Consider the following 15,418-nt stretch of genomic DNA (forward strand, 5'->3'; position numbering starts at 1 on the left):
CATGACATTCAGTCAAAGTGAGCCCCCTAGTGGCTGGCTATTATGGCTACAGGTCATAAGTCCCGCACTTTTCATAAAAGTGACACTAGCCTACTCTTCAAATACAGTTTCTCCAAACGTGTTTATTATTTTAGGTAGTTATTATCACGATAATCTATGTCCAAGAGTCCATTTCCTCGGATGAGATGGTTTTTATTCGTTATTTGACACTATAAACCATGCTATAAACACACACTGACCACCTCGAGCTTTTATTTTGGCACTTCCTGTTACCGGCATTTTGAATTTGCATATTAGTTAAATATTTAGTTTCACCCCAAACATTTAGATTCAACATTTAGATTTAGATTTAACATTTAGATTTAGATTCAACATTTAGATTTAGATTTAGATTTAACATTTAGATTTAACATTTAGATTTAGATTCAACATTTAGATTTAGATTTAGATTTAACATTTAGATTTAACATTTAGATTTAGATTTAACATTTAGATTTAACATTTAGATTTAGATTTAATATTTAGATTTAACATTTAGATTTAGATTTAGCATTTAGATTTAGATTTAGCATTTAGATTTAACATTTAACATTTAGGTGTAACATTTAATATTTAGATTTAACTATTTAAAATATCTCTAAGTTGACAAATATTGTTGTAAATGTGGTAAAAAGTGACCGTCAAAAATTCATACCAGTTTTTTAAACATTGTTTGAAGCTAAATGTGACAAAATGTTGCTGTTATTTTCAGCGTGAGCCGCTTTACAAACGGCGCCCCATACATCCTCTCATCTTTTATAAATGGATGAGGACTGATTTGCTGATTGAAGAGTTGTGCAAATGAGTTTCACACAGGTGCATTAGAGATTCATAATTATGCAAGTACTTTCTAACAGCTGTGAATAGATGTTTTCATTTTGTTCAACACAATGAATCCAATAGAGTTTGGGGTCTTTCAATGAGATCTGTGGTAACTGTTTTGACAAAGGGTGTGAAAAATGTGTGAAACAAATAAAAACGTGTTAAAACATTTGCAAGAGAAGACTTCTGCTGTGCTAAGAATGTGATGAAGATCAAGTGGATCCCAGTTTCATTTACTGCATCTCAGCAAATTAGAAAAACTGTAATGCCTTAAAACTAAAGCCATGAATCTACTATCATCTCATCTACAAACTTATGTTGCAATTTTGTGCTACTTTCTACAAGTCATATTTCCTCTTTTGAGCTACAAACTTTTTAAATTTGCTACCTAATTGTGAAAATCTTTATTTTGAGGACTTTATTGATGCCATTAACCATCTTAAAATCAAAACATTTCCAGGAATGGATCGATGGTTTGTCTTCTGAATTCTACATATTGCTAAAAATAATTATTTTCATCATAAGTATTATTAAAGGTTCTCTTTCTCTATACACTTACTCAATACAATATTACGTTACAAACATGTCTCAATAACAATTACAACGTTTATTTTGTAGTGCTGTAAGAATGAACAAGGTGCTATATATATATCATTTATTTATCAGTTGATTTATTTATCATTTGAGATACACACTGATACACACTGTAAAAAAATAAACAAAAAAAAATTAAATTTACTGTAAAACCGGCAGCTGTGGTTGCCACATTGTGTCGACCCAGATCTGTCCCTCATACCGTGTGGAATGATGGCACTTGGAGCTCTGCTCCCGCTTGCCAGATCTGAACCACAATCAGGCCACAGGAATGCTGCATATCAGCCAAGCGTAAAGCAAATAAAGCACAACTGTACCTTTTCTTGGCCACAAAAACTATTTACTGTATAAAGTAATCTCAGCCTTAACAAGCCAGTTAACAAGCAGAATCACCGAAGGCTTGGAAAAACAAGAACAGATTAAAGAGAAGAGATGAGCAAAAAAAAAATAACAACAACTACACCTGACTTCCAGCCACAGCCTTAGATTAAATTAACTTTAAATCAAAGAACACATTAAATCTCTCAAAATCTCAGCAGAAGATGATTAAACAACTCCAAAAACAACATAGCAGCTTATTACTAACCAGTTTGACTTTATTTCTCTCATACATCTACAAAATATCAAATGAAAAGGTTTTTAAGTGCTAAGACAAAAGGTTTAGCTCTAATGCTAATGATCACCATTATGGTGATTAGTGTTACCTTTAGTTGAGCTTTTCACCTTGATTTTGTTTTAGTTTTGTTTTCTCTGGCTGTTGTAACAGTGTGTTTATAAAACACATTTACCGTAGCAAAGGAAGATAAGACATAATGTGACCGGGTGATGATAGCTGACTATTGATGGTAATATAATCATCAGGCTGATTCCCTGATCTCATCTGAAGTTGAATCATAAGTCTGTAGTGCCATGAATGGGAACTTTAGCAAAATGTTCTTAGAGCATATTTTTGTTTGTTTGGGATAGTACTGATACTTTTCATGAGAAATGCATTCCAATCCAGTTGGACACACTGGGCCCTATTTTAATTTAAGTGCACTGTCTAAAGCACAAGGCACAAGTGCACTAAGGGTGTGTCTGAATCCACTTTTGCTAGGTTAACGACAGGAAAAATGGTTGGTGCGCCCGGCGCATGGTCTAAAAGGGTTGTCCCTCTTCTCTTAATGAGTAATGGGTGTGTTTTGGGCGTAACGTGAAATAAACCAATCAGAGTCTAATCTCCCATTCCCTTTAAAAGCAAGTTGTGCGCACGCCATATTGGATTGCTATTTACATGGTGGAATTTGCACCGAAAAGGGGAAAAAACGAACGCGTCTCCAGAGCGCAAATGGACATCTACGGGACAAGCCGGAGTCCACCATATCTATGTGTGCACAATATTAATCTTTTACATTTTAATCCTTTTATTTTGAATATTTGGCATGTTTGTGTGCTGTGTGCCCTGTGTGTGTAATAAGCAAAGTGTATGAGCGTTGTGGACCCGCCTGTAGAAGCACATTAATAATGCGCCCTTTAAATAACAAAACAAAAATACTGCGCCATTGACTTTAGACCAGGTTTTTGTTGGTCAATGGCACAGTCTATTTCAGAAGCCTCAAAATAGCAACACGCCAACAATGCGCCTGAACACACCTGAACACACCTCGTTTTCAGACCAGCATGCCCATGGACGCACAAATGGGCGCATTTGTTAAATAGGGCCCACTGTTGCAAAGCAAAGACATTTTTCCACCTTGAAACAAGTCTCATCTCAATCTGATCTCATTCTGAAGCTGAAAAATGAACAGTGAGATGTTGATCATACAAAACATCCAGACATGTGTGTGTGTGTGTGTGTGTGTGTGTGTGTGCTTTCGTGTTTGTTTTGCTTGTGTTAAGGCAGACAGCAACAAGACGTTGGGTTTGTTTAGTCTCATAAACATTGAACAACAACCTCAACAGAAAGAAAGTCAAGAGATGTTCAGATACAACCATAATCACAGAGAGACAAATGGATAAGCAGATATGAGTGAGGGACGACGTGTCTCTCTGCTCGTGTGACTTTCGTGTTTTCTGGTTTCTTGTCATGTTGTGTTGGTTTATACAAACACGGATTCAAAGACGAATGAAACTCAGACAGACAGAAAATGAGAGTTACAGAGTTACAGTTAGTCTTGAGAATTTTGTTTAGCCTGTCATTTGAAGATGATCTTAAGATGATCATAAACTTCTGGTACTTCTCACGCGGACTTCCCAACATACTTATGCATATGTCAAGTGATTTAAAAAGTGAGTAAAAAGTGTTTAAATTATTAGTATTTTTCTTCAACACACCTATCTTTTCACTTCAGAAGACATTGATTCATCCACTGGGGTTGTATGGATTACCATCACGACCAATATGTGTAGTTTTATTAAAGGGATAGATCACCCAAAAATGAAAATTCTGTCATCGTATACTCACCCCTCAAGTTGTTCTAAACCTGTATGACTTTCTTTCTTCTGCTGAACACAAAAGAAGATATTTTGAAGAAAGTCGGTAACCAAACGACTGATGGACCCCATTGACTTCAATGAAATACTATGGATGTCAATGGGGACCAGCAACTGTTTAATTACCAACCTTCTTTAAAATATCTTCTTTTGTGTTCAGCAGAAGAAAGAAAGTCATACAGGTTTGGAACAACTTGAGGGAGAGTAAACGATGACAGAATTTTCATTTTTGGGTGAACTATCCCTTTAAGCGTCAACTGAGCATTTTTTATTTCCTAAAAGATTTCATTTGTGTTTATCTGAAGAAATAAAGTCATATACATTGGGGAAGGCATGAGGGCGAATAAATGCTGAGTACATTTTCCTTTTTGTTTGAAATATCCCTTTAACTTTTCTTTTGTAGGATTTTTGTTTTCATTATATAGAGAAAATTAACATGTTTCAATGGTAAGAAAACAAACCAAGCTTTCAAGACTTTCAAATTTCAGGACTGTAAACTGTGTAAGAACGCCAACACAGTTGGTGTGTTTTGAGGCAGTGCACTGAGGCTCTTTTAGGGCCTATGAGGTTTTTATTGGCCTCTAAAGGCCCAGCTGTATCTCAGCACCATAATATCATACACACATGGGGCTCTTTGTGTGTGTAAATGACAAACACCCTGGAGCTCAGGGTTTCCACATCAACACTCACAACACTCGTTACTAGTCAATGAAACACATCAGGCATCAGGTCAAAATACTGAAAAACAATCAAAATGAATTCATGTGTGTGATTCAGAAACATTATGATGAATTTTGTTCATATACTACAAAAACACACTACAAAATTCTATAATACATACAATACAAAAGAAAATGTCAAAAGGAAAAGATAAATGCAAATCTGGCTACAGGTCTGGGAGGTCCTGTCATGACAAACCAGTGTAACAGGACAAACACATCAACATAACTAAACAATTCTGTCTCATTTTTTTTATTATATCACATTTTTTTTTAAATTGTGCGTAAATGTATGTCTGTAATTCCATGTTAGCAATGCTTTGGCAATGTAAAACTTTTACCAAGCCAACAAAGCCACTTGAATCTTGAATCTATTAACCTTATTACTTATAACAATGTAAAACAAAAAATGTATAGAACAAAACAAGTGTATGTGTGCCAATGAATTCAAAAAGTTAAATTAAATAAAAAACAAGAAACATATATAACCAATCCTGAAAAGTGTTGAGACTTTTGCTTTCTCTCTCTTTCAGTTTCTCTAGGTCAGAATGAGGATGTTACTGGTGACACAACATACTTGCCTACTCACTCACTCTCTTATCTAGTTTGACAACAATCCTGTCTATTTGTTTTTCTCCTCCCATCTGATCATCAGAGAATATCAGTCTTGAGTCTCTCAGAGCTTGTTCAGTCTGTCAGGATGAAAACAAGAGAGAGGAACTATGAAGCAGATCTTTATGGATTAAGCGCATATGAATCCAGGATCCAGAACACAACCTTTTCCTAGAGGAGTTTAGGAAATGACACTTCCCTCTCATTCTCATGTAAGTCTGAGTTTTTTACTCATTTACTGCTGTTCATTTCACTCATAGGATCAAACATCACATTAAACATAAGGAACTATTTAATGATGAATTAAAGTCCAGACATGACATACAGATGAATGGAGAAACAATGAATGAGATCAGAAACATGTTCGATATTATTAATGGTGAAAATGCAGTAAGATCAAGAGTCTTGGGAATACTGTAAATTTGGGAAAGATTAACGAATATCTTCGCATGTCTGTTGACGTCACTTCCATCTGATAACATCCGTAAAACACATGGTGTACAGAGATAGAAGAGTTTACAAATCTAATGCAAAATAGTCAAATAAAACGCTGCAGATACGAGCTTGATTTATGAGCCCTACATGGGTTTGTGGATGTTATGTTGGCCTCGGTTGGCTGTGACTAATGATCAGGTAAGTTAGATGAATTCTGAATGAAAAGCTATTTGTACAAATAATGTCATACTTATTAGCAATGACTGTCTTGCTCATATTTGTGTTTGGCCTGCTGTGGTTTTGTTGTCAAATGCTTTATTAACTAGAATTAAAACAGAAACATTTTAAACATCAATAAATTAAACATGAATCGGTTAATTAATGATTATCAGGTTTATCTGCATGGTTTATCTGCTCTAACTATTATTTTGATTTATTTGTTATTAGCATTTTGTATTACCGTCTTTGTGTCCCGGTGCACGTGCAGGTAGTTTTAAATTGTAGTTTGATTTTGCTAGTCTTACAGTGACCAGTAGGGTAAGATGTGTGAAGACACTTCCCTTCAATGACATTTACTGCCACATTTGAACATATTTAGAGAAGAGTTTATGCACAGGATAATGATGCAGCATTCAATATATGAAGACTTCATGCAAAAGTCCGTCTAACGTTTTTCTTTAATATTAACATTTTTATAAGGCTCCAATAGACCTTATGCGCCAGAGAAACGAGGGCGCCGCCATCTTTAGAATATTGTCTTTGAACTTCCGTTTTTGTGGTCGCTCTGTATATTTCTATGGCATTGCTGTCCAGGAGTAATAGCTTTTGAAGTGGATTTAATTGAGGACTGTGATGTTTAAAGCAGATGTCATAACAAATGTCAGTAGACCGGGAAGATTTTAAAATAAGCCGTTCATTCATAAATAGCCTATGCAAGATCGCTGTGAAAATAGCCTACAGACCGGAAGTCAAAAGACAACGAGCGCAGCGCTGAAAAGGGGCGGAGCTACATAAGGTCTAGGTTTCTGAATGGTTTCTGAATGGGCTGGCTGGGATTTAGTGAGTTTGTATTTTATGAACGTAGACAGAGAGCATTAAATCAATATTATTATCTCATTTTTGACAAGTGGCTTTTACAGGCTTTTGCATCGGAGGTCTTCATATAACATGAACAAAATAACAAAGCCAGGTCTTACCTACAGTAATGATTGATTATGCACAAACATACCCAATGGAGATCTAAACTTTTGAAGTCCACGTTACACAATAGAATAATTTAAAATTCAGTAAGGCTTACTATTTGCTCACCCTTTTGTTGTAATCCTGTATGACCTTTTTTTCGTTTTCGGAACCATGACGATGCATCTCCACTTCCTTCCACTGTAAAAAAGAAAAGCAAAAAAAGGCCAAAATATTCCAGAAATGGTCATTTCTGATTAGGTAATTTGGAGTGCGAGTCTGCGCTGTAGTTATCCTGAGGTGGAGCCGTGGGATCAATACTCCCTCTCCCACAAACTCAATCGTGTCAATTTAATTTAATTTACTCAATCAGCTGTCAATCATGAAGTTACACCCTGTTTTTATAGCATCAAATAACTAGGCTATCTAAAATCAAACTTATTGGAAAAACTAACACTTGAACATACCCGAATATACCCGAAATGACAGAAACCATATTTGAAAAAAATTATAATTTTAAGTGGCTCACATTTAAGATCTCTCCAGAGCTCGTCTACGGAGAGCCTGCCCACTCCCTAATAAGTCCTATTGTACTGAATTGTGGTTGTAGTTCCACCAGAGTTCCACTGGGGGTGATCACCCATGAGTGCAGACTGAATGGGAGTCTATGGGGCTAGACAGCTAAATTTGCCTCATTCACCCGATTGCCATTGAGAAATCTCAGATTTGATTGTAGGTTTTGCAAGTTCAACATGGGTTATAGGTCGAAAGTTGAATGAACGAGTACTTATGTCCTTTCGATTTCTTAGAGGTTGAGTTGTTATTGCCCATAACACGCTAGCATTCTGCTAATGAACGCTGATTGGTCAGTGAAGGACTGATTACGACCAAAGACTTGATGGCATCGTGGCATCCGAAGCGGGACCAGAAACAAACAAAACAAAAACTCTTCTAGCACGTGTATTATCTTACCTCGAGAGAAAAGAAAGCACCAAAGTGACGGAAGGATTGCCGTAGAGCAGTATCTCTGTTCGTATGATGTGTATGACGTCATTGACATTTTAAATGACTTTTTAAAGCAAATAAGTGACTCAAAAAAATCTAACACCCAGCAATGTGTAATTTCTTTGCATCTCCTTTCGAATACAACATTCAAATTACTAGACAAAAAATTATATCCTGAGAAAAGTGGATTTTGATGGCTGTAGCTCCATTTTTTGTTACCCCATATCCTTATTTTTGGGGGGCATTTTCAATACTTTGGTGGTATTTACACCCTCCCATTTATTTCCAACCCTGGTTTGTGTGAAGTGATGGCCCCGCCCTTCTGTTGCATTTCAAGTCCATTTCAAGTGACTCAGGTGAAACATAGCAATTAGTAAAGGCTGTTAGTGCTTGTGGGGTCCAAAATGTCCTTACTACTATAAAATGGGACAGAGAGAAAAAGACTAAACAGCTTTAAGTAATATGCGTTCAAAACTGGATCAGCTTTGGCTGTTTGTTGGCCAAGGAACAACATTTCAGTCACAAATATTTCAGTTAACCTGAACCCTACTTGTACACTAAACCCGAATCATAACCTACTCCTAAAATTTGAGGGAAATTACCATACGTTATAAGCAATGCTGTACAAGCTTATAACTCTAACCCAGCCTTGAAATCTGAGTGCTAGATATGGGGATGTTGTTGCAGGACTAACAAGGATGTTGATAGAGGAAACCTGTCCTATAATCACATTCACTTCTATGCACATATCCCTCAAGGTAAGCTGCAAATGTGCTCTTTGCCACCTTGTATGTCAAACATACAGTATGTTTTTGCCATGTAATCCAGTAATAGTTCCTAAAATATTAAGACTTGTCATTGTCAAATCAAACCTTTCTATTTCTCTACTATAGTAAGGAGCCTCTTTCTGAGTGTGGTTGTCTCACTGTTGTGTGGCGCCCTCTACTGGATAAACACCTGAACCAAATCTTTGAAATACTGTATACAGTGTCCTAACATATATTTGGAGACCTAAGCCACACTTAAAAAATGTATTTGCATTATTTAACAAAATATAGCACAAGCACACTGTAAGTGGCACTGTAAATTCAATAAGTGCACTTGTCCTTATGTATAGCACACTAAAACTGTCAAGATCCAATATCAAACCCTAAGAGCAGAGTTTATGTTACTGCTGATGAAGGTGACAGTGGAGGTGAAGTACCAGAAAGATGACCAGATTTAAGTCTACGTGGAAGAGGATGATGTAGTTACTAAACTTTTTTAGATACTAAATTAGTTATGTTATACACAACAATGAACTCACAAATAATACTATTTCTCTGTGTGTTCAGTGAAGTTCAGTCTTTGCTTTTGCATGTGATTCTTCTGGAGGGGGGGGAAACCCAGCCACCAGTGCAAACAAAGTCACAACCAAACATGATGTAAGACACCTCAAATGTGAACAAAGCCATAGACCCTCAGATATGATGATTCTTCTTGTAAGGCACCCATTTTTACTTTGTAAAATTAAATTTAAATATATATATAGGCCTACATATTTGTAAAAATATTATCATGAAAATAGTTTCTAAGTTTCCAACAAGAAAAGATTAATCCCATGATTTCTGTTTTTTTCTTCTTCTCTCTTTTGTTTTAGTTGAGTTGCATGCATGCACACACACACACGCACACACACACACACACACACACACACACACACACACACACACACACACACACACAAGGATATGTTGAATAGGCCTATACATTTTTGGCCTGTTGTTGATGTGCATGTTGCCTCCTGCCATTTAATGGCTGTTTAGTAAAGCTTTTGATTGGCTCTTGTTTGAATTTGCAGAGGACCATATCTGCCAATGACATCATGCACATTGCCACTGAAATATTTAGGCTATTTTTATCACTTATGAGTCATGGTGGTCACTCTCACACAGGGTGTAGGCTGCAACAGAAAACAGCTTAAAGGAGCTTTCACCTGCTGAATTGTTCAATGCGTTCCACCTTCGGCCTAAAATATATCTGTGCAGAAGTTCTAAAATTGACAAGAATTCTAAGTTAATAAAAATGTTATGCCTGAAATATTTAATAAACATCATACAGCTGTTAGTTCTGATCCTCAAACTTGATTGGTCAGCAGCACTGCAGGAGATGTCTCTGTTAGTATCACCCTGCTTGTCCGTTTGCAGCAATTGGCCTCATATTTACAGACTGCCGTGTGAATGTTCATTTAATGTTCACATGCTTTTTTCACATAGTTTCAGCACTTCTAAGTATTATTTTTGTGTAAGCATTTATTTCATTGGTTGAAGCCTTTGAGAAATACCCTAGATTCATGTGAAATGGCTTTGACAGATTCAGTTTCCTGGGCATTCACAGCAATATAAACTTCGGTATAAGTGTTGTAAATATGCTTTATGCGTTAACACACTTGGCAAGTAATTGGGCACTAAATGTGTAGACCAAGTAAACAAACAAAGCTAGCATGCTGCAATGCTGCTCGGTTTCCACTTGAGGTTTAGACAACCGTGAGAACTGAGATAAATAAACTTAAAGGTTTTGGAAAAACACTGCACTGGGTTAACAGTAAAACCTCCACTCTAGACAAAGGTGAGAGTCTTTGGCTGTGCCCAAGCCAGTGGAACATGTTTATGGTTTTGGTTTAGCACTTCAGTTTAGTTCAGTTAAAAACACCACTGCATAGTGTTACTTTTGTACTTAACAAATTGCATGATATATATTACTGTATATACAAACCTATATTAATAGACATTTTGTTATACATAATACATGAGTTATGCCAGGCCATGTCCAAAGAACCAGTTTGGACTACTTTTTTCTCTTTTTAATTTTTTTTTTTTTTTAATTTTAATTTTTGATTTATAATGAATCTGGAAATGGTGCAATGAATAATGTATGTCTGTGTTTATACAGTCATAAACGCCAATCAATATGGTCATCAATATGGACATTATTTAATATGACATTGAAATTTCATTGACTTGTCTTTGTTATTGAAGTAAAATGCTGTTTACACAAGGAAGTATAGGAAGTACCATAGAGGGTAGTGATGTAGTGATACCAGCTTTTTTTTTTTGTAGATTATTAAAAGTGACATTCTCAAACACACAAAAACATACACAATATATATATATATATATATATATATATATATATATTTATTCATAATGAAGCAGCTTCATAATAAAAGTAGATTATAGCTAAAGGCTGGACTGTGTTCTCAGAATAAAGGTGTTTTCCTCAAGATTTTGTACATGAGATTTAAATATTGTTATTTTATATTAATTATATATTATTTAAATATTGTTAAACTAATGGTAAAGTTCATGTAGGTCTAAGAATGGAAAATGTTAAAGGCAGTCTCAATCAAATCAATATCATTTTGAGCATGAGTCAAACATAAGTACATTTAAAGGGATAGTTCACCCAAAAATGGAAATTCTGTCATCATTTATTCACCCTCAAGTTTTCACCCTCAAGAGTTTCTTTCTTCTGCTGAACACAAAAGAAGATATTTTGTTTATGTCGGTAACCAGGCAGTTGACGGTAGCCATCGACTACTATAGAATTCAATCACTACCGTCAACTGCCTGGTTACCGACTTAAAATATCTTCTTTTGTGTTCAGCAGAAGAAAGAAACTCATACAGGATAAACCTCCAAAATGTTCTTCAAAATGTTCAGCTGAAAAAAGAAACTCATACAGGTTCGGAATAACTTGAGAGTGAGTAAATTTTATTTTATTTATTTATTTTTTTTTTTGGGTGAACTATCCCTTTAAAGTAAAATAATGAGAAAACATTTCTGGCATTCATTTGCGAGCACATTTCTTCTTACTATTTGAATACCAAAATAAACACATAGATGTTTTCTCAATATAAAATGCATTTTAAAAGCCCCCAACACACACTCTTCACACTCTCATTTTGTTTCACAAAAAAACAAAACAAAAAAAACTCTGAGTGCTGAGTTTGAGAAAAGTAGGTTGACAAGCCACACAATTTCACAATAGCAGACTTAGCAGACTCATTTTATGGTGATTTAACTGAATCTGTTTTTTCTTTTTTATGAAAATTATTTTATACATGCATTAATTGAAACATTGACAAAATAAACAGTCCCCTTTATTAAATGAATTATTAAATGAACTTCTTGGTTCAAAAGCATGTAAAACTCAACCAAGCAGGCTTCACAAACATAATGAATAATGTACACACACTCCATGCTGAGATCAAAGTATGTTAGAAAAAGAAAGATATATCCACTTCGACAAATACCACGAAAGTTTTTCCAGACAGCTATTACGAAAACAAAAGTCGGATACACTTTATTTTAAGGTGATGCTGTTACTCAAATAAGTACTGAGTAATATTAATTAACTAGCCTACATGTAATTACTAGAGCTACGGTTAGGGTTAAGGATTGGTTTAGGGTTAGTTACTTGTAATTATGTATAATTTACTGTTATTACTAAAGTAAGTACATGTAACTTGTAACTATGTCACCTTAAAATAAAGTGTTACCCAAAAGTATTCCAACTGACAAAGAGACCAATTAAACTTAAAAGTTCTTAAACACAACATTTTATCTGAAGCCGGGGTTTTCAAAAGTTTTGATTCCACCGACCCTCATATAAGATGATTCTCTGAAGGACCCATTAAAATACAAAGGCAGGTACATATTTTTCTGTATTAAACACTCATACAATATTTATACAATGAAAATGAATAAGTGTATATTTAGAATAAGTAAATATTTTCCAATTAATATTTTCTACACATTATTATAGATTTGTTGGATGTACACAAAGAAAAATATAGAACTATAACTGTCAATTCAACAAAATAATTTTGATTAATCTTGTGACTTCAAAGCAGTCTTGAAAGCAGAATTAAATATTAATAATATCTAATTGAGTCCATTTTGGCTTGTTTATTTATACTTTTTTTCGCTATATTTTTTTCCCGAACTTTATCTTTAACGCCAGTTTGAAAACCTCTGATCGATTTTTTTTATTTATTTTATTTTTTAGAAGTTTCAGAGTGAACAAAATAAGTATAAGATCAGTCATACTCATGTGTTCATGACTTCGGCAGGCTTAGAGCTGCATATGTGCTGTTGATTTGGCTGGAGCGAATATTTCTCCGCAGCTTGGAAAAATCCATTGTGGCGTACTGAAAGAACAATATTAGCAAACTCAGTTACAATTAAACCAAAATGAAAAAAATATAGAATGCCATGTTGGAATAACAGGTCTGCAAGAATCCTTAATAATTATCAAGACAGAAATTAGAATTTTAGTTATGAAGGATGGATTCACATTTTTAAGTATTCTTACCTGTAATTGCTCCTGATGCTCTTCTATAGGCCTAACTTGATTCTGCTGTAGAACAGTGTTGAGTTGTGATTGTTCTGTGGATCTTCTGTTTCCAACAACAAAAACCTTTACCAGTCCTAAAAATGGAACAGTGTTTCAGATTCAATATTTACAAAAGATTGTATTATTCGTTCTTAATAATAATGAAATAGTCAAATGCCTAAATAAAGAGTATTAGCATATTTAATTAACTTCAGCTGCCTATGGAGAAAAGCATGATATAAATATTTGTACAGATGGCTGAAAATGTCTCACCGATCAGCACAATGATCAGAAGCCCGTTCATCAGAGCAGATATGATGATGATAATATGACATTGAGTCTGATTCTGATTCTGGTTCTGTTTCTGATTCTGATCAATAAACTCCAGCGCTGTCTGATTGTGACACTCAGTTAGTTGAGTTGATTCTGTAATGAAAGTTTCAACAGTCCATTAAAGTAACAACTGTTACTGTTAGAGCAATGTCTACAGATTTGTAGCACTGAAAATATTGATAATATATGATTATATATATATATATATATATATATATATATATATATATATTTAGTATAATAGTTTTTTGCTCACCGGTGAAGTGCAGTCTGGTGCTGTTGCTGAGTTTTGGAGATGCACCTGTTTTCATACAGAAATAAACTCCTAATTCATCAGCAGTCACATTATTAATAACCAGACGATGTTTAAACTCCACTGAGTATTTCTTTCTGAATGCATTATTTGAGTAAAAAGGTGATATTGGTGTTGGGAATGATCGTAGAATCACTGTTGGAGGATCTGGTGTTTTCAGTAAAATCCAATAAACCTCATTTTCATCAAGATCACAGTTTATGGTCACATTTGATCCCAAATCAGTGAGTTGATCTGAGACTGCAGCTCGACAACAGATTAACACATCTATACGATAAAAATAAATAAGATTACCCATGTAAAACCCGTGATGCATAACATAAAACTGTTTATATACGTTTACAAAGCATGTAAATATATTCATATCATGTAACAAACTCACAGAGCTGAAGCTGAATGATCCTCATGTTGTCGAGATTAAAACACTTCAGAATGATTCTGTTTCCCTCCACACAACATTAAGATGAATCTACTGCAGCTCTGAAGAAAAGACAGGAAGACAAAAAAAACCTTCCCACATCAAGCAGAGGAAGTCAAAGTCAAACTCACTCTGACCACACTTTTTTTCAACATCTAATTACCTTATTGCCATCACCACTTCATTAATTAGGTTAAGCATGTTTGATATTTTATTATGTTAGTTTTTCTCTGTCGCTTTGGTAAATTTTTCAGATCACAACTGAAATTCTCAAAATTATTGTTCAACATCCACATCATATAGGCACTTTTGTACACCATGAAAGCAATTTATTTTTTAATTTTTTTTACAAACTGCCAGTGTGTGCGTGCATGTGTGTGTGTGCATGTGTGCATGTGTGCGTGCGTGCATGCGTGCGTGCGTGCGTGCGTGTGTGTGTGTGTGTGTGTGTGTGTGTGCATGCTTGTGTGAGTAGTTCAGGCAAACCCTACGTAATGGCAATATCCGAAATCCTTGCCCCTATAAGGATAAGGAATTATGTCCCCATAAGGATAACAGCTTATCAACCATACTGTGATGGTGTTTTTTAATGATAATGTAAGTTTGTACAGTATAAAAATTATTACGTCTATGGAACGTCCTCATAAAACATGAAAACTCAATGTGTGTGTGTGTGTGTTTGTGTACTGATCTGCCCTACAGTATGAGGACCAAAAGTATATTGTATTGTAGTGTGTATTCAGGTTTCTGGCCATGGCCCATGTAATGAGGACATGCCGATGTCCTTTAATTGAAAATGCTAAATAAACATGTAGGCTACTAAACAATTTTTTATTAAAAATGTTAAAATATGTCAGGATCCGGATGCTCAATCTCAATTTTGGTTTTTAATTGTAAGCACATGGTGGGGGTTATTTGTCCGTTTCATGTCCTTATGTGTTGTATTTTGTTTTGTGCATGGCTTTTGGTCTATTCACTGACTGTGTGCTCTTGTCTTGTTCATTGTGAGCACATGGTCTGGGTGTTTTTTAGTGACAAGCGCTGTAAGAAATTAGCTCAAAATATATATTTATAATTCATTTTAATGGACCATAATTAATT

The 15,418-nt window shown here is 35.0% G+C and overlaps 2 protein-coding genes and 1 long non-coding RNA gene across 3 annotated transcripts in view; 1 reads left to right on the forward strand and 2 right to left on the reverse strand.

Annotated features, from left to right (window-relative positions):
* Positions 1-15,418, reverse strand: part of LOC308702321 (V-set domain-containing T-cell activation inhibitor 1-like) — a 460,835-nt gene that overhangs the window by 408,238 nt on the left and 37,179 nt on the right. The window lies entirely within an intron of this gene.
* The window catches only part of LOC308702322, a 56,302-nt gene continuing 46,070 nt past the window's right edge, over positions 5,187-15,418 (forward strand). Inside the window, exon 1 of the long non-coding RNA XR_014031574.1 lies at positions 5,187-5,470. This is a non-coding gene — a long non-coding RNA (uncharacterized lncRNA). The remainder of the gene's footprint in view (positions 5,471-15,418) is intronic.
* On the reverse strand, positions 11,999-14,333 carry LOC308701816 (uncharacterized protein). The gene is made up of 4 exons (XM_081384257.1): positions 13,843-14,333; positions 13,527-13,679; positions 13,233-13,348; positions 11,999-13,068 (listed from the first exon to the last, which is right to left on the reverse strand). The coding sequence occupies exons 1-4, from the start codon at positions 14,261-14,263 to the stop codon at positions 12,976-12,978; spliced, it is 783 nt and encodes a 260-aa protein (XP_081240383.1). The 5' UTR covers positions 14,264-14,333; the 3' UTR covers positions 11,999-12,975.

The sequence above is a fragment of the Scardinius erythrophthalmus genome (genome assembly GCF_964197995.2).
Source record: "Scardinius erythrophthalmus genome assembly, chromosome: 14".
Classification (NCBI taxonomy): domain Eukaryota; kingdom Metazoa; phylum Chordata; class Actinopteri; order Cypriniformes; family Leuciscidae; genus Scardinius; species Scardinius erythrophthalmus.

Coding starts and splice junctions, on each gene's coding strand:
- LOC308701816 (XM_081384257.1), bottom strand. CDS start 14,263: ATGAATATATTTACATGCTTTGTAAACGTATATAAACAGTTTTATGTT. Junction 13,680..13,842: donor CACCAGACTGCACTTCACCG/GTGAGCAAAAAA, acceptor CTTTCATTACAG/AATCAACTCAACTAACTGAG. Junction 13,069..13,232: donor AGCATCAGGAGCAATTACAG/GTAAGAATACTT, acceptor TTGTTCTTTCAG/TACGCCACAATGGATTTTTC.